Raw genomic sequence first — 18,318 nt, 5'->3', positions numbered from 1 at the left:
ACCCGGAGGTCTGACCCCCTGCCTGCATGCAGCCCGACCCAAGTGGTCATGTGTCCCTCTCTTCCACCCCTATCTCATCTTGGACAATAAATAGTCGTCCCCTGCCCCCTCTCTAGGGTTAGAAAAGTATATTAGACGAAACTCAAAAGGGCTTTGCTCATCTATCTCTCCCTTGGACATCAAAGACCTCCATTGAAGAAGATTCCGTTGGATTCAAGATATCCTCTTCCCCATGTGAATTTGGAGAAGACTACCATAAAGAGCTCCTCTTCCCCTTGTGGATTTGGAGAAGACTACCCTACCAGGACCTCATCTCCCTTAGTGGATCTGGGAAGAACTTACCCTAGTACTTATTCCACTTGTTGTTTATGGATCTTGTGGTACTTGTGTGGATTTTCTTAAATAGAGCATTTGCAATTGCACCTTGTCTTTGAGTGCTTTCCCCCTTTCTGTTATTGGTTGTTCCTCTTGGCCTAGCCAATTTGTGAAAGATTGGACCACCTAGGGCTTTGCCCTACATCATCTTCCTATCACGAGCTTTGGTTCTCACATCTTGGAGCCCCCCTCACCTTTCTAGCCTAATTTTTGTTTGTTCTTGCCTAATTTTAAAAATTACCACAAAAGAAGGCTTAAGCTAGAGTCCTAGGGAAAGTTAAAAAAATTGCGTGGAGATTGGCAAAAAATTCGACCCCGACATGACAAACTCTTTAGAATTGTCATATATCAGAGAAGAGCGATTGCTTCATGTGTAATGCTGCAAATTGTACTTGGCCCCATGCAGTTATCGACTGTCATATGTCGAAGTATGTATGTGCTTTGATGGATGACAATGTTGTTGAACATATGATGGCATGTGATTCTGACGTACGATGCAAAGTTGTGGTTGTCTACCATGCAGGATACCCTTAGTGAGTAGGAGTTTGCCATGACACTATTCACTCTTTTGGCCATTTGGTGGGCAAGGAGAAAAGAAAAGCACGAAGAAATTTTTCAGAGCCCCTTGTCAACATATGCATTCATTCAAATGCTCTTAGGAGATGGTGCCAGTAAGATAGAAGAAGAATCATGCAGGACAGTCCTGAAGAGAAGTGGAACAATGGCTAGAAGGACCTGATGGAGTAGCCAAGATCAACGTGGATGCAACAATATCAAAGAAACAATGGCAGGGGTGCTAGTGCGGCTACTTGTTGCAATGACCAGGGGAAGTACTTGGGAGCCTCAGTGACTATTTTTGAAGGACTTGCTGACCAGGAAAGCCTTGAGACTCACGCTTGTTGTGAGGCATTCTCCCTGGCAGAGCATCTCCATCGCTCAAGTGTCAGGGTCACCACTGAGTGCATAGCTACTGTTAATCATCTGGCGGGAACCTTCTTTGGAGTTGCGGCACCGTCGGGATACTCAGAAGAGAATGCGTCACTTTGTTGATTCAGGAGTTATACATGGAGGAGGAGAAGCAAACTTCAAAGCGCATGATCTGGCGAAAGCCTCTGTCTTTCTTGACGCAGGGCTGCATATTTGGTTATCCACCATCCCTGGATTCCTATTTGTACCGTGCATTGTTAATGCTTGAATAAAGTGTGGTGGTGACCCCTCAAAAAAGCTCGAAGCTCCTGAGCTAAACGAGTAACTCGTGACTCGACTCGAACTCGAAGAATAACGAGTTGAGCCGAGCTTTAGTTTAAGATCGTTTATAGACCAAGTTAAACGAGCCAATCTCACGAGTACTCGTGTAACTCGTTAGGCTCGTTACAAAAGATCCACCAAGCACCCTACGTCCTAGGCGCACAACACAAGGCCCAGCCGTGCAAGGCACCTTACGAACATGAAAAAATTTATTATTTGTGAATGCAAAGTTTACATATTAAACTTGTACAATGTTCACAAACAATGTTCATTTTTATCTTATTCATAAGGTTTTATATTCATATCCTTAACGAGCTTAACAAGCTAAACAAGCCAGCTCATGAGTTATACAAGTCGAGCCAATCTTGGGTTTGAGCTCGCTGTAGTAACGAGTTGAATCGAGCTAGCTCGTTAATCAAACGAGCTTTAGCGAGTCGAGCCGAGTTGGCTCGACTCAGCTCGAATTCCAGCCCTAAGCACAATAAGCTGCGGGGAAGGAGTGCTCGCTCGGCGTGTCCACGTCTGCATCGTGCAGTGTGTGCGGGCGAGTCAAATTTTTGTAACGTTTCCCTCAGGTAACATATAGTTTGGGAGATATACAGCTTGCTAGGTGTCACATATGCTCAAGTCCGTAAAATTTTATTTGTTTATTTGTTACTCTCTGATTCAAATTAATTGTTGGTGTTTTAGTACAAGTTGTACAAAAACAGTGACAATTAATTTGGATCGGTGTCCCCTCAGTCGTCCTCTGGTCTCCTCTTAACTTTGGCCATGAGCCCGTTCTTCATCTGCAGAATAACCGACAGCTTGGGCTTCACGGTGTTACTATCCAGTAGCTCCACATCAAAGTTCCACACCACCGTGGCAACGATGGATGTCACCAGCGCCACGGAGATGTTCTTGCCGAGGCATGCCCTCGGTCCGGTGTTGAACGCTACGAACACGTGAGACGGCACGTGCCGCAGCGTGTGGCCGCTCCCGTCTTGGTTGGACGACAGCCACCTCTCCGGCCTGTACTCCCGGCAGTCATCTCCCCACACCTGCTCCAATCTCGCCATGCTGTAGGTCGAGATCAGGATGGTGCTGCCGGCCTGCACCTTGTGGCCGCTAGGCAGAAGGTCATCGGCGACGACCTCCTTGCGCTCCATGGGCGCGATCGGGTACAGCCTCAGCGACTCGAACATGGCCGCTCGCTGGTACACTAGATCTTTGGTCTCGTCTGGATCAAACACCACAACACCGTCGCCTGATTTGCGTGTGGCGACGATCGGCGCCAACTCCTCGCGGATGGCAAGCATGGCGTGTGGATGTGTGGCTAGGTTGTAGACGAGCCACGACAACGCTGACCCCATCGGGTCACGCATGGCTACCATAAAGTTGATGAATGTCCTGATGAGGAAATCAGTGGGCTCTCTGTCCCGGTTAAGGAACTCCGGGTCCGGGTTGGGGTCATTGATGTAATAGGAGATGATATCATCCCCCGTGCCCGTGCTGTCACTGGCCATCTTTTTTTGGATGCTCTCCGCCACGAACCTGTACAACACCGCTTCTGCCTTGGCTAGTTTTCTCTCCTGGCCGATGTTGAGCCATCTCATCGTCCTCCAGCAGGACACAGGCAATATGTGCCGGCGCATGGCCACCTCCATTAGAGTATCCAGGGCCGCGGCAACGTGCATGGGTGGCATCGACGCGGCCAAGCAGAAGGGGTCCCAGCCGAACACCACTATCACAGTGATGTCGAGCACGAGCCTCCCAAGCAAATCCTCCATGTCGAAGGTGGTACGGCCGTCCGCCAAGTGGCTTAGCAGTGGCACTAGGCCCCCTGCCACCTTGTCGCGGCAGCAGCGGGATAGGGAGGCCAGCAGCCGCGGCCTGGTGAGGACACGATGGATGGTGTCGCGCTGCAGGCGCCAGGACTCGCCGTCGGCAGTGACTATAGTGCCACCCAGTAGTCCAAGGACCGCAGCGAGCTCCTCGCCCTTGACGTAGTTGGTGAAGTTGGTGGTGAAGACGTGGCGAACATTGGCCGGGCTGCAGGTGACGAGGTACCGTACGCTGGTGGCCGGAGGGCCGCGTAGCTCGAAGTTGTGCCCGGAGGCGGACAAGCCGGCTGCGGCGTAGTCATGGAGGTTGTTCCAGTTGGCGATAAGGCTAGGGAGCATGCCAATGATAGGCAATTCCGTTGGCAGCAATGGATTGCTTGATCTCCTACATTTGATAACGAAGACAAGGAAAAGTAGTGCTAGGACTAGGTGTAGTAGTTCAGGCAAGAAGGAGAATGCCATCTTTAACTGACGCTAATGTTATACTTGGCAGGGGATGCTAACCAGGCTCAGTTTATAGAGGTGAAAAGTGGAAGGCAGCTAAAATAAGACAAAACTTCCCCATCAAGAGAGTTGAAAAGCTTGCACCGGAGCTATCAGCTTTTATTTGTTGGGGTGGATAACAGGACAAGAGCTGGGACCTTGGTTTTCTAAACACAGTGTAGGTACTAAAAGACTTTGTGATACTTTGAGACTTTTAATAATATGGCTGCATGCATCGTTCAGATGCGAGGCCGGGAGCAAGCCTCCTTTTTTTTAAGAAAATATACATGCTACCTAATATGATGTGTACTAGTATTTAGTTGATCAGAGGGTCAATATACGCCATCTGTCTTCATTGACATGTACATGAGCAGCTCCGCAGGTTCTCCATCCCGTCTGGCCCTGTCCCTCGATAAAACTAGCTCGTGTACGCGCGTGTCTTCTGGCAGAATACATCGAGAAACTAGTTTCGTCGTAGCGCAGGTTGATGCGTAGGCCAAGAGCACCGGTCAGTAGCGCAAGTTGGAGTACGTATGCGTCTTCCTCGGGAAGTGCTCGTCCGGGCTGAGTCGTACATTCGCTGGTGAAGGCCTGTACAGGCTGCCATGGACTGTGGCGTCCAGCGGGTCGTAGTCTGCTACTCCCTCCGTTCTTAAATAATTGTCTTTCTAGCCACCTCAAATGGACTACAACATACGAATGTATGTAGACATGTTTTAGAGTGTAGATTCACTCATTTTGCTCCGTATGTATTCACTTGTTGAAATCTCTAGAAAGACAATTATTTAGGAACGGAGGGAGTAGAATGATAAAGGAGGAATGTGTTGTGGGCAAAAAACCGACGAAATCTGGAAGCAGGATTAATAAAACCGGACTATCCCAAAATACCCTTTTTTTAGGACAATCCCAAAATACCCTTGATGATTTAAAATACTACCCAAATTCTGTTGTAGTTTTGTGGCACCTGACCTGAGCCATTAAATCCCAGAAATAAAAGGTCCAAATTTACTTGATGTACCGTAAAAGGACTCACTAAGGGCTCTTCGAGAATCACCCAAACCTCTCTCCACAGGGGGCTGAGTTTGCCTGCACGTAGGCTTCTTCAAATGGAATTCATCCACATAAATTTGGAAGTCGTCAGTATATAGCAATATTGTGGCGTGCAATGTTCGGGGTCGCAAGCCGCGACTGTTTGCTAACGTTATCATCAATAATATTATGAGACGGAGGGAGTAACTTTCAGTGACTGCGTGTTGTGCTCTTTGGCGCTCACGAGAAGGACTGTTCACCACAGATATAGGCAGTCTAGCCAAGAGATATAGACAGTCAAAATGGATATACCCAGAGATATAGGCTTCCTATCAATGGTAGTTGCCGGCTCAATCAATTTTCCGCGACGCCTACGTCTCGTTCTTCGTTGTTTGTTGGGCTTCAGTTGTTAACTTAGTCAACATGGGTGGTGCTGGTATTAATTGTTGATCGTTAATTTACAAGCTAACTGCTCACGCCGTGTGGTCAAGAGTATTGTATTCATTGAATCAGACGAGCTACATAAATTGAGTCTATGTCTCCCTTTCTGGGTTTTGAATGATTCAAAATTGATTTGTACTATCTCGGCAACAGACTGCCAAGGCCTTTTGCCCCGCCCATGAGCAAGCTTCATCTTCGATGGTTCGTAGCAGGATGGAGGTGGAGGGCCGGTCATCATCAAAGATGCAGGTATTCCGATGTTTCCAGATGGACCGTACTGTGAGAAGGGTGAGGGAGGAATGTCCTTTCCGCATTGCCCTTGACGCGTTGAGAGTAGAGGACGCCCACCAGTGCAGGAAAGTGTCGCCGGCAGGCAGGGCAGTAGTAGCTCAGACACCAAGCAAGAACTTCATGCCAAATAACCTTGGAGAAAGGCAGCAAAGTAGAAAGGTGCTGCATGGTTTGCATCACCTTGTCGAAGAGCACGGCCGCCAAGTACTTCCAAGTGACAGCAACGAACGAGGACGACCACCACCACGACGCAACGCTGGCTGACTTGGTTTCTGCCGCAAGCTGGCTGGATGCACACGTACCAAGCTAACTGATTCTAGCAGGTCGTAATCGTATACTACTTAGCTACTAACATAAGCTAGCTAGCAGACCTGATAGATCTCTCGCTTGATCAGTTCCAGCAACACACAGGACACATGGACAAGGAAGCAGGCGTACTTCCACAGGCTCGTATGATCGTATCGAACTTGTTTTGATTTGTATTACTTGACAAACCCACAGTACAGTATCTACAGGGTCACACAAGCTACCCTAGTCAGTGTCTAATTGTAGTCCTGCAGGGACACACAAACACACACAAACTAAATGGACACGAACGTGTAAAGGCTCGTATTTGTACTACTTTGTCAGATTATTAGCTTTATTAGTTGTGTGTATTTTAGCTATGCAGCGGTTTGGTGTTGATCATCTTGTTTTGTATCTGCTTGATGTTACATTTTAAGTCAATAAAAGACCCTTTATCAGAGAGAGAAATAGACATTTTGTGTACATATTATACGTACATCGTGTTGGGCTTATAGCATGAATTTAAGACTCTTCATATGAGACAATTTAGCCACAGATGGTAGTTGCTCGTTATGCATTTTGGGCCACACATACCAATTCCTTGAAATTCAAGGTGATGGGATTGTTTGATTGCTCAACATGGCCAGGATGTGTGCCTAGTACGCGCCCCGGAAGAGTCGATGGGTTATTCGATTGTTCACTGTCATAAATTTTATTTCTCCTTTTATTTCCTGTTTTCCTTATTTATTATCCTCTTTGTCATCTTCTTTGATTCTGAAAATTTAAGCCCGTACGTCTTTAGTTGCTGCTGCTGCTGCTCCCAAAACTACTTTGTAGCTTTTGGAAGCTTTCCAAATAATATTCTTCGTTTCCAGTCCACCTCGAACCGCACTCCTAATTTGTTTAGTCTTGCATTTGGTATGCAATTATCAATGTTAGATGTTATTATTTGGGAACTAACTTTCAATGACTACGTGTAGTGCTCTTTGGCTTGTTGCTCACAAAAAGGACTGTTCACCAAAGATATAGACAGTCTAGCCAAGAGATATAGATAGTCTAGCCTCCTATTGATGGTAGTTGCTGGCTCAATCAATTTTTCCGTGATGCCTACGTCTCGTTCTTCGTTGTTGTTGGGCTTCAGGTGTTAACTCAGTCAACATGGGTGGCGCTGGTATTAATTGTTGATCGTTGATTTACAAGATAGCTAACTGCTCACGCCGAGTGGTTAAGAGTATTGTATTCATTGAATCAGATGAGCTGCGTAAATTGAGTCTATGTCTCCCTTTCTGGGTTTTGAATGATTCAAAATTGATTTGTACTACTAGTACTATCTGACGGATCACTATGCTTTCCGGCTGAAACAAGAGAAGAACCAATATATCCATGCTTCTACTTGTATGCGTAGTATTCTCTCCATTACAAATTTGTTGAAACTCCAGTTCCGTCCTAAGTTAAAGTTAGTTAGAGCAAGCATATAGGAAAGTTTGATAATGAAGACATATGTGGAAATGTTTAAATTACTTGCACATGATTTTTTTAAGAGTTAGAAATATAGGGAAACAGAGAAGGACTACGCATGGTTGATGTGATAAGTTAATTTCCATAACCTTAATGGCTGCCTTCTTGCTCCTTAAATATCATTGGATAAATTTCTGTTTTGTAAGGACTGTTCTTCTTGATTTCCTTATTTTCAATGACCCAGAGAAACATTTTGTCCCAAACAAATACTGAAATCACTTAGAGGTTGTAGGCATCATCATCTTGTATATGCAATGTCAACGATTTCCCTGGCTTGGCTTTATATTCCACATTGGTATTCCAGACAGAAGCCATACTAATTAATTTTGCTTGAAAAGTTTTGACTAGTGGGCATTCCGGCCAATCACAAAAATAGTGATCTAAACGCTCTTATATTAGTTTACGGAGGGAGTAGAATTTTTGTAGTCAAAGAAAAGTGATCTGTTGTGTTTGGATAATGTGTTTTAGGTGAGATATTATTTTACATAGCAATCACATGTTCTGTATGCCCTTTGCTAATTAACATAACCTTAATGACTGCCTTCTTGCTCCTTGAATTAAGTAATTTTTTCGTAGTTTATGTATTTGACTGGGTGCCCATGTTTTACACATTTATGTTCTTATTCACTGCAGGTTTGTTAGTCTGCGTGTTACTCCGAAGTCCCTGGATATACTATCTAAAGGACCACCTGTCTGTGGAGACCTTGCTGTATCATTATCTCAAGCAGGACCTCAGTTTACACAAGTGAGCTTAACACCTCCACCCTTTTTTGTTTCCTTCATTGTTCTTCCGTTGATCTAATACTTCATTGCAATTTGTGGTAGATCATACGCTGCAATTACGCAATCAAAGCTCTCCGGTTCTCTGCTGCTTTATTGATTCTGAAAGACGAGTTTCTGCGTTCCAGGGATTATTCTCAGTGCCCTCCGACCTATCATCTGTTCCAGCATTTCCGAGAGTTGGGCTACGCATGCATTAAGTACGGTCAGCTAATCATCTCTAAGTTGATCCACATACTGTTTCACTGTTATTCCTGTATCACGCACCAACCAAAAGCAAAAGTATTTTGGACTCCAGACATTCTAGAGATACTGAACTTTCAGAATAGGTGTGAACCTCCCTGAAAATGTTGGCTGAAATCGCTTAGAGACACTAGACATCATCTTGAATATGGAACTTCAAAGATTTCCCTGGCTTGGCTTCATATTACCAGATTGCTACTCCAGACAGAATCAGTTAATTTTGCTTGAGAAGTTCTGACTAGTAGGACTTTTGTAGTCAAAGCAAAGTGAACTCTTGTGTTTGAATAATGTTTTATACTCCCTCTGTCCTAAAATGAGTGTCTCAACTTTGTGCTAGCTTTGTACAAAAGTTAGTACAAAGTTGAGACACTTATTTTTGGGCGAAGGGAGTATATTTTTACGGGAGAGAGTATTTTACGTAGTAATCACATGTTGTGTATGCCCTCTGCTAATTAACATAACCTTAACGATTTCCTTCTTGCTCCTTAAATATTCTACATGAAACAGTACCTTGATGTTATTCTTGTTTTCCTTATTTCCAATTTCCTAGGTGTAACATTCTACATGATTCAGAGCATAAATGATTGATTCATTCTTTTTCAGCTATGGTCAGTTTGACAGTGCAAAAGAAACATTTGAGGCTATTGTAGATCACGAGAGGATGTTGGATCTGTTTATATGTCACCTGAACCCTAGTGCCCTGCGACGCCTTGCACAAAAGTTGGAGGAATCTGGTACAGATCCTGAGCTGAGACGTTATCTCGAAAGAATACTGAGAGTTCGTTCAACTGAATGGACGCAAGGTGTCTTTGCTAATTTTGCTGCTGAAGGTATGGTGCCTAAAGGAGGGAACTGGGAGATCAAAACACCTACCAGCATGAATAGTATTCCTCAGTGGGAGCTTGCAGGAGAGGTCATGCCCTACATGAGAACAACTGATGCTGCTATCCCATCATCCACGATGTCCACCGCGCCGGCACCCACGATGACTCCCTCCTCCGCGCCTACGCTCACCACCCTCTCCGTGCCCACCCTGATCGCCCCCATCATCGACCCACCTGCCGCGTCGGCTCCCACCCCCGTCCTTCCGCCCATCGCGGTCTCGCTCGCGCAGCAACTTCATGCTATGGAGGGCCCTTGCCCTTCCCAACTTCACCGCAGTTCGCCTCCAAGGCTTCCTCGACGGCTTGGCCAAGGCGCCGGCGCCGACCGTGACGACAGGCACCGGCGAGGCCGCACGCACCGTGTCCAATCCTCAGTACAAGCAGTGGTGGACGCTGGATCAGAAGGTTCTCGGGCATCTCCTCGGTTCGATGAACGTGGAGATCTCCGCACAACTCATCGGCTGAAGGATTGCGGCCGCCGCCTGGACGGCCGTCCACACCATGTTCGCCGTCGAGAACAGCGCCGACGTGCGTAACATCCGGCGCCAGATCCAGGCGCTGCGGAAGGGAGATCGCCCCGTCGGCGAGTACATGCAGTAGGTCAAGGCCCTCGCTGATGCGATGGCCGCCACCGGCTCTCCTCTTCGCGATGATGAGATCATCGACTACAAGCTGACCGGGATCGGCTCGACATTCAACCACATCACTGCTTCGATGAAATTCGCGGGCGTACCTATCACGTTTCCCGCGTTCTACTCCAGTGTTCTTCACTACGAGGCTCTTCAGCAGCAACAATAGGAACTTGAGGATTGGCAGTCCTCCGCCAATGCCGCGTCCCGGCCAGTCTACCACAACAACTCCTGCCGCGCCCCCGACTCTGGTGGCCCGAGCGATGGCCGTCCCTCCGCTGGCTCTCTCCCGCCCGGCTCGGGAGGCTACGACACCAGCCAGGGCAACCCTCCTGGCCGCAACAACAATAACAGAGGCAACAGCCGCAACGGAGGAGGAAACGGAGGAGGTAACGGGGGCGGCCGCAACCGCGCTGGCGTCCGCGCTGCCTCTCCTCCCACCGCCGCCGCCGCCGCCGCAGTTCCTCACCGCCGCGGTTTTTTGGTTGCATTGACTAGAGCATGCACTTCTATATGGTATGAGAGCCAAGAGGCCTTGTGTTCAAGACCCGGCTGGCGCAATTAAATTGCAGCCCACTTTCGATCCACGTATAGGCGTGAGGAAGCCACACGTGAGGGGGGTGTTGACGTATAATGTGCTGCCTGCTCTCTTCCATCAGATCGGTCTTTTGGTTGCATTGGTTAGAGCATGCACTTCTACACAAAGGCCTGGGAGTGACAGCAGGACCTATTGCCGAGGACATCTTCCAGAACACCGTTCCATCACAGCAACTTGCGAATCGACTGCCTCCTCCAGGAGCAGTCCTGCAAAGAATGGCCAATCCTGAGTCTGGGACTTGGCCTAGCTTCAGCTGACACCCGTATCCGTGATTACAGGTACCCCGTGGCGCTCCTGCTGCAGAATACTACATGATGGGTCTTGCTCATCTTGAGCAGAATCAGCTCACGGATGCACTAAATTGTTTGGATGAAGCGTTCTTAGCCCTTGCCAAGCACCAATCACGTGAAGCCGACATCAAAGCGCAGGCTACCATTTGTGCGCAGTACAAGATCGCTGTTTCATTGCTGCAGGTAATAATCTTTTAATCTGTCATCAAAGTTCAGGCTGCTCTCTGCTGCTGCTGCTGCTTATTTTTTGCTTGAAATGAATTTTGTGCGTGCAGGAAATCGCTCGGCTGCAAAGAGTCCAGGGAGCTGGCACGCTGAGCGCCAAGGAGGATGTTAGCGAACGTGTTAGTCGTGTGTTAGTGGGCCTTGTATATGGCTAGTTTTCAGGCCTTGCGTGGAGTTCTTTCTGTTGAGCCGTGTATGTATATAAACTGTGTAACCTCCAGATAATGAGACACGAGTTGCACAACCTCTCTCTCTCTGCTCGATCCGGTTCCAACAGAGGAGATGGGCAGGCTGTCTCGGCACCTGGCGTCGCTGCCCATCCAGGCCAAGCACCGCATCAACTGCATCCGGACCGCCATCAAGCGCAACATGGAGGTCCAGAACTTCGCCTACGCCAAGCAGATGCTGGACCTGCTCTACTCCAAGGCGCCGCCGACCAAGCAGGACGAGCTCAAGAGCCTCATCGACATGTGCGTCCAGCGGGGGCTCACCAACAAGTCCATCGACCCGTTCGAGGACCCCTCGCAGTTCTGCGCCGTCACCCTCAGCCGCCTCTCCACCATCGGCCACGACTTTTGCGACCTCTGCGGCGCCAAGTTCTCCGCCCTCTCGGCCCCGGGCTGCGTCATCTGCGGCATGGGCAGCATCAAGCGGTCCGACGCCCTTGCTGGCGGCGGCCCCGTCGCCTCGCCCTTTGCCTAAGTTTTGCGTGTGACGGGTTCTGTTCTGTTTGCCCGAGCCTCTGTTTCTTGTATGTATTAGTGTGCAGTCAACATTCTTTGTTTTGTGCTGGGTTGTTGTAGCAGTTGTGGTAATAGCCTTGGAGATACCATTTTGTTGTGATTAATTTCCCTATTTGATTCTACATAACATACATAGGGCTTGCCCTAGCAGATAGCAATCCATGTACCTAGAAGCTCTACCCACGGCATTTGCAATCTTTTCGCTTTTCTGTTTTTTGAAAGTTCAATTTATTTTGCAATGTTTGTGGTCATGAAGGCAAAGATTAATTTTTCTGTGATTAACTTCTCCATGTGATTTTACAGAGCTCAATCCTACCAGCTAGTGATCCATGTACCGAGAAGCTCTACTTACCGCATTTCCAATATTTTGTTGATCTCTTATGGTTGTAAGTTCAATTAATTTGCATTATTTTTGGTAATGAAGGTGACGATGTCTTGCATGTGTTGGTTAATTGTACAAAGGCTTGTGCCCTGCGGTTCGCGCTCAGGATTTGCCCAGTGAGGAGTTCTTTGTCGATTCAGGCCCGTGTTGGACAAGTTGACACCGGCATTTGACGTAAGTTATCGTTTCTCACCTCGGAAATGATTTGATTTCTTTGTGAAAGAAATCTGCTATTTGGTCGCTGATCATTTTCTTCAAAACTGGCGTTTCTTCTTTTCTTGGACTTAAATGTGGAATGATGGTAATGGTAAGTCTGCTTTTAGGGCTACTTTATTGAAAAACAATATGTTAGGAATTATGGCAACGGTAAGTACTGGTTATGTGTGGAGTTTCTAATGAGTCTTTTGGCTTTGGTAGCCCCTTTAGGCCTCATTTGTTTGGGCTACAGATTCCTAAGAACCAGCTGTGGCTATAGATTTTGAGAATCATAAGTTTACTATTCTTTACCTTGCTTTTAGAATATCAGAAGTATTGTGAAATATCTGCAACGCCCCGAATGCAATGGTCAACCATGAAATGTGCAGAACTAATCACACTCATTGAACAGTTAACAAATCTTATGATTCATACATACATACATACACACTCTCACCGGGAGAAAACACACATAATATGAACAAATGTCCATCGGAGAAGAGAAAAATGATAAATAACATGTCAACTTCTCAACGACGATAGTAGAGCAGCGGTGTCAAGACCCTCTACTCGATGAACCAACATGGAAATGAGAGAGGCGGTGGAACGCAGTAGACTGAGCATGTTGACGGCATGGCTGGAGCAGGGAGTGGTGGGCTTGGGGCATCGCTGGTCGACCTTGGGACGGTAGGGGCGCACGAGGTTCGGTTAGAGAGGATGATGCACAGAGGTCGGAGAGGTGGAGGAATTCAGATCCGGCTGCCATGGGTACCGGCGGGGGTAGGGCATGTATACCTCGCCACAACCAGATGGGAAAAATGAGGGAGAGGAGGAGGGTAGGAGAGGGATGAACGGTTTGAGAGGTGGTAAAAATCTGTATAAATGTCAAGTGAGTGCGGGAAGCAACAAAGAAGCTCGGGAATCAGCGATTTCAGTGATTCTAACTTTGGCTGGCCTGTAGTTCATTTAATAGAATCAATTCTGGCAGTCCATTTAATTGATTCAATTCTGGAGGAATCAGGTTGGGAAGCCGGTTGTTTGTTAGGGCTATGGGCCTTGGTAGATTTAAGAAAGAGGTATTTGGGGTTCGGCAACACCTTAGATAGCAAATCTTATGTGGCAACCTCCAAAGGGTTTTAGAGGTTTTGCGGTTTACTACTATGTCTGATTCCTTAAAACTTGCTACCTTATATTAATTCTCTCTTATATTTCTCTTATGTTTGTACATAGGAGCTCCTTTTCAATTTGACCTTTCTATGTACATAATTGAAATTTTCATGTTCAAACTCAAACAATTCAATAACATTTAAAATCCATGGATTGTAAAAAAGAAGAAGCAAAACACCCGATCTTCCATTAAGTGTGTCTGTGCCTCTTCTTTTCGAACAGAAGCGTGTTTCTGACAAATAACATAATACTTGTGCAAAAACCATTAGAGTGACATAGTTAACTAAAGCTTCTCATCATGCAAGCCCTAAAAACCAGTTCTTTCTAGCCGCCTCCTCCTCCTCCAAGAAAAGCTAGGGTTCGTGCCTCTCGCCGGCTCCGACGCAGGTCCGCCTCGTCTCTGGTGGCCCTAGGGTCATGGGGGCGTGGTGGATCCTGGCAAGGGCCGGCGGGAGGGCTCCGTTGTTAGTCGTTCCTTTAAAATTTGTTAGGGTTTGTGTCCTACTCAGGAAGACGAGACGGTGGCGGCTCCCTGAAGATGGAATAAAGGTCTCCCCGCCTAGTCCCCGTTCTGGTGGTGCGTCTAGCATTGTTGGTGGGCGTGTGGAGGTGTGTCTCCGGCGGATCTATCCTCGGTGGATTTGCTCGGATCTGGTTGTGGTTCGTCTATGTTCGTGTGTCTTCAGGTTGGATCCTTTCGATCTACGTTATTCTTCACCAGCGGCGATTGCTGTTCTGGTGCGCTGGTCCTACGGGGCCTTAGCACGACGACTTCCCGACTGTCTACTACAACAAGTTGTGCCCGACTCCGGCGAGGGAGGGGTGATGACGGCGGCGCGTCTTCGGCTCGTTTCAGTGATCGTAGTCGTCGCTAGGTGGTCTACGGATCTGGATGTAATTTTTATTATTTCTAGTGTTCGTTGTACTGCCGTGATGGAAGATGAATAGATTGAAAGTTTTCTTGCAAAAAAAAAAGTTCATAAAATCTACCATGTGCAAACAACTATATTTGGTTGAAATACCAGTGATGGTCCTTCTTGATTACTTACATAGCTAGTAATAAGAAAGCTAACTAGATTTGAACTAGGGTAGGAATGAAAAAGACTACATCAAAGTCCTCAACCGACCCCCATGAGTATTCAACAAGTGTGCCCATGTCGGGGCTATAATACTTCAAGTCAGTTATGCAAACCATAATATCATTTCCTTCACGGGTTTGACGCCAGAGATATGATGATCCGCCTTGGTACACTATCTCATCATCCAATGTTGCCATCAGACGAACAGAACCCGCAAAGTCAAAAGCATGGCGCTGCTCCCACCGTGGCGGGTTGTTGCCTTCCGCATCATGGCACATCCATATCTCAATCGATTCATAGTTGGGCCCTAGACGATGGATGGCTAGCTCACCGTTCAACTCAGCTAATCTGGATTCCAAATAGTCGCCCCCTTCAAACCATGGAGGACCCGTCATGATGCTGAATGACTCGTCTTCGAGGCTAAACCGGACAAAACACGGCATACCTGCAAGATCATGTAAAAGCGAGTGACCATATTCATAGATAAGCGAGTACTGGTCAACTGTCCAGATCAAGGAACCCTTAAAGAAGGTCTCAATCCTCCCTACTAAAAATGGGTATGGAGGTTGCTCGTCTGTCTCACGCCAGTAGCGGTCCTTTCCGATAGTGAACGCCTCCATCCCAATACCACCCATAACACGTGTTTCACGTTAGAAGAAGCGAGCGACCTTGTAGGCATTGGAGCCATGGTCCTGCCCGAAGCCCAACGCTTGGTGTCCTGGTGCTACCAAGTGCCGTCCCGGCGCAACGCCGTTGGGGCTCCAGGGCAGCTCGAGGACTCGGCCTGTGGCTGGGTTGAGCACGCGGACGGCATCCTCGGCGGGCAGGAGCACGAGCCCGTCGCAGTGGGCAAAAGCATGTCTTGTCTTGGCCTCCTCTGCGGGGAACGAGGAGGTGTCGTGCAAGAGGGTCGCGACGCCCTGCCGGCTCTCCTCCCACAGGTAAAGTCCAGGGGTGGCTATCTTCCCTTTGATTCTTTCGCTTCTGATACGTGGTGTGATGAGCAGGCTGCAGAGCTTCTTGTCTTGCTGGCGAAGCCGGCGGAGGTGCGCCTGAGAGAAGGATCGGTCGGCGCCGGAGATGGTGTCGCGCCAGGCCATGCAGACGCAGCGTAGTGGCAGCAGGGACTTGGCGGGCAGCCGGACCAGGATCTCCCACACGATCAGCTCGTGACGCAGCTCGCACGGCATCTTCTCGGTCGATGGTCAACCGGATGTGTCGGCTGTCGCTGATCCAGAAGCCGTCGGACACACTTGTAGCTGCGTGCCTGCGTACGTGTCCTAGGCCTTTCATGAGTCTTGTGCTTATATACACACTACAAGCACGTAATACACGATAAGCTCTAAGCCCAGTTGGACTCGGACACGAAGACCAACTTCAACATGCACGGAAACTGACTCCAAACTTGGAAATTGACTCCAACTTTTTGCCTCCTGAAACTGATGTTTTTTATTTGACGGAACGAGCTCATGTCGTTGTTGTCGCTCCTCTATTGGAGTTGGCCTGATCTTGTCAATGATAGCCGGGTAGTTGTTGTGCACATGCCCCGAGAGACCACAGTCCCGGAGAAGGAGTTGCCTTCGTTGAACCTCCGAATTGATCTGAAACACTTGACACAAGAACCCGCCTGTGCGTACGCTTCACATGAAACCCTAACCTCACCGTTTCAAGGAGACAACCGGAGCTTCCTCGATTCCATCCGGCGGACGAATTCAAGGGGGATCAGATCCCAGAAGACCATCTCGACAATGAAGCGCCGCCTCCGTGGGGACCACTTTCTCCACACGCCTCCCAATGGTACAAAGCACCACCGAAACGAGGACGAAGTGGGGAGAATTTGTTCCAAACTGTCGACGTCGCCATCATCTCGCTCTCGCCGATTGGAGAAAAACCAGACAACTATTCCTACCTTCACCATAGGCTCGGAGACTCATATCCAGTGTTTCTTCGTCCTTTGGCTGCCGCAGCGGCAGATAGAGGTGAGGGGATCCCATGGTGCCGACCAAGGTTGAAGGAGAGGAGAGTCGTTGTCTTTTAACCGCCTCCAAAATGAATCCTATTAAAATTGATCGCATGAAAAATGGTGCCGAGCACCCCACAAACATCCCCATGGACTCTACAGCAACACCCCAAGTGCCAAGTGGATCTATGACGGAGCACGTGCACGCGTCATCGAAAATGAGGTTAACTCGCTCCTCTTTGAACTACCTTTACATTCATACGAGACATGACTGCTACCTCAAGCGGAGACCCGGTGCATACACAGGTACAAGGAAGCAACCATGGAGAAGCCAAGGAACAAGGCCAGATCATGGCGGAGGATGAGCAAGGAGCAACTTCTTTGATGACCCGACCAGCCACAACCCTGCCACGGTGCCCAGAAATTCGGCTAGCTGCCCGGTAGTCCGGCATGAGTCCGGACGTCAAGATTGCTACCCGGACGTCTGAACCCCTGCCTGCATGCAGCCCGACCCAAGTGGTCATGTGTCCCTCTTTTCCACCCCCTATCTCATCTTGGACAATAAATAGCCTTCCCCTGCCCCTCTCTAGGGTTAGAAAAGTATATTAGACGAAACTCAAAAGGGCTTTGCTAATCTACCTCTCCCTTGGAGATCAAAGACCTCCATTGGAGAAGATCCCATTGTATTCAAGATATCCTCTTCCCCATGTGAATTTGGAGAAGACTACCATCAAGAGCTCCTCTTCCCCTTGTGGATTTGGAGAAGACTACCCTACCAGGACGTCATCTCCCTTAGTGGATGTGGGAAGAACTTACCCTAGTACTTATTCCCCTTGTTTTTTATAGATCTTGTGGTACTTGTGTGGATTTTCTTAAATAGAACATTTGTAATTGCACCTTGTCTTTGAGTGATTTCTCCCTTTGTGTTATTGGTTGTTCCTCTTGACCCAGCCAATTTGTGAAAGATTGGAACACCTAGGACTTTGCCCTACATCATCTTCCTATCAAGAGCTTTGGTTCTCACATCTTGGAGCCCCCCTCACCTTTCTAGCCTAATTTTTGTTTGTTCTTGCCTAATTTTAAAAATTCCCACAAAAGTAGCCTTAAGCTAGAGTCCTAGGGAAAGTTAAAAAAATTGCGCAGAGATTGGCAAAAGATTCTATCCCGACATGTCTAACTCTAAAGAATCGTCATATATCAGAGGAGAGCGAGTGCTTCATGTGTAAAAAACAACAACAAAGCCTTTAGTCCCAAATAAGTTGGGGTAGGCTAGAGGTGAAATCCATAAGATCTCGCAACCAACTCATGGCTCTGGCACATGGATAGCAAGCTTCCACGCACACCTGTCCATAGCTAGCTCTTTGTCGATACTCCAATCCTTCAGGTCTCTTTTAACGGACTCCTCCCATGTCAAATTTGGTCAACCCCGCCCTCTCTTGACATTCTCCGCACGCTTTAGCCGTCCGCTTTGCACTTGAGCTTCTGGAGGCCTGCGCTGAATATGCCCAAACCATCTCAAACGATGTTGGACAAGCTTCTCCTCAATTGGTGCTATCCCAACTCTATCTCGTATATCATCATTTTGGACTCGATCCTTCCTCGTGTGGCCACACATCCATCTCAACATACGCATCTCCGCCACACCTAACT

General features: G+C 47.9%; 3 protein-coding genes across 3 annotated transcripts; 1 reads left to right on the top strand and 2 right to left on the bottom strand.

Moving 5' to 3' along the window:
• Positions 1-2,243: 2,243 nt before the first annotated feature.
• On the bottom strand, positions 2,244-3,928 carry LOC123088444 (noroxomaritidine synthase 2). Its single transcript, XM_044510651.1, has one exon. The coding sequence runs from the start codon at positions 3,906-3,908 to the stop codon at positions 2,361-2,363; it is 1,548 nt and encodes a 515-aa protein (XP_044366586.1). The 5' UTR covers positions 3,909-3,928; the 3' UTR covers positions 2,244-2,360.
• A 1,684-nt stretch (positions 3,929-5,612) lies between these two features.
• LOC123084446 (uncharacterized) lies at positions 5,613-12,064 on the top strand. The gene is made up of 8 exons (XM_044506047.1): positions 5,613-5,859; positions 6,813-6,909; positions 8,127-8,238; positions 8,319-8,473; positions 9,120-9,903; positions 10,906-11,100; positions 11,193-11,249; positions 11,425-12,064. The coding sequence occupies exons 1-8, from the start codon at positions 5,613-5,615 to the stop codon at positions 11,842-11,844; spliced, it is 2,067 nt and encodes a 688-aa protein (XP_044361982.1). The 3' UTR covers positions 11,845-12,064.
• A 2,706-nt stretch (positions 12,065-14,770) lies between these two features.
• LOC123083472 (F-box/kelch-repeat protein At2g43270-like) lies at positions 14,771-15,966 on the bottom strand. The gene has a single exon (XM_044505508.1). It carries the CDS (start codon positions 15,896-15,898, stop codon positions 15,359-15,361), a length of 540 nt encoding a protein of 179 aa, XP_044361443.1. The 5' UTR covers positions 15,899-15,966; the 3' UTR covers positions 14,771-15,358.
• Between the last annotated feature and the right edge of the window lie 2,352 nt (positions 15,967-18,318).

The sequence above is a fragment of the Triticum aestivum genome, chromosome 4A (genome assembly GCF_018294505.1).
Source record: "Triticum aestivum cultivar Chinese Spring chromosome 4A, IWGSC CS RefSeq v2.1, whole genome shotgun sequence".
Classification (NCBI taxonomy): domain Eukaryota; kingdom Viridiplantae; phylum Streptophyta; class Magnoliopsida; order Poales; family Poaceae; genus Triticum; species Triticum aestivum.
Note: the sequence above shows the minus strand (reverse complement) of the source record. Positions and strands in the feature narration are given on the sequence as shown.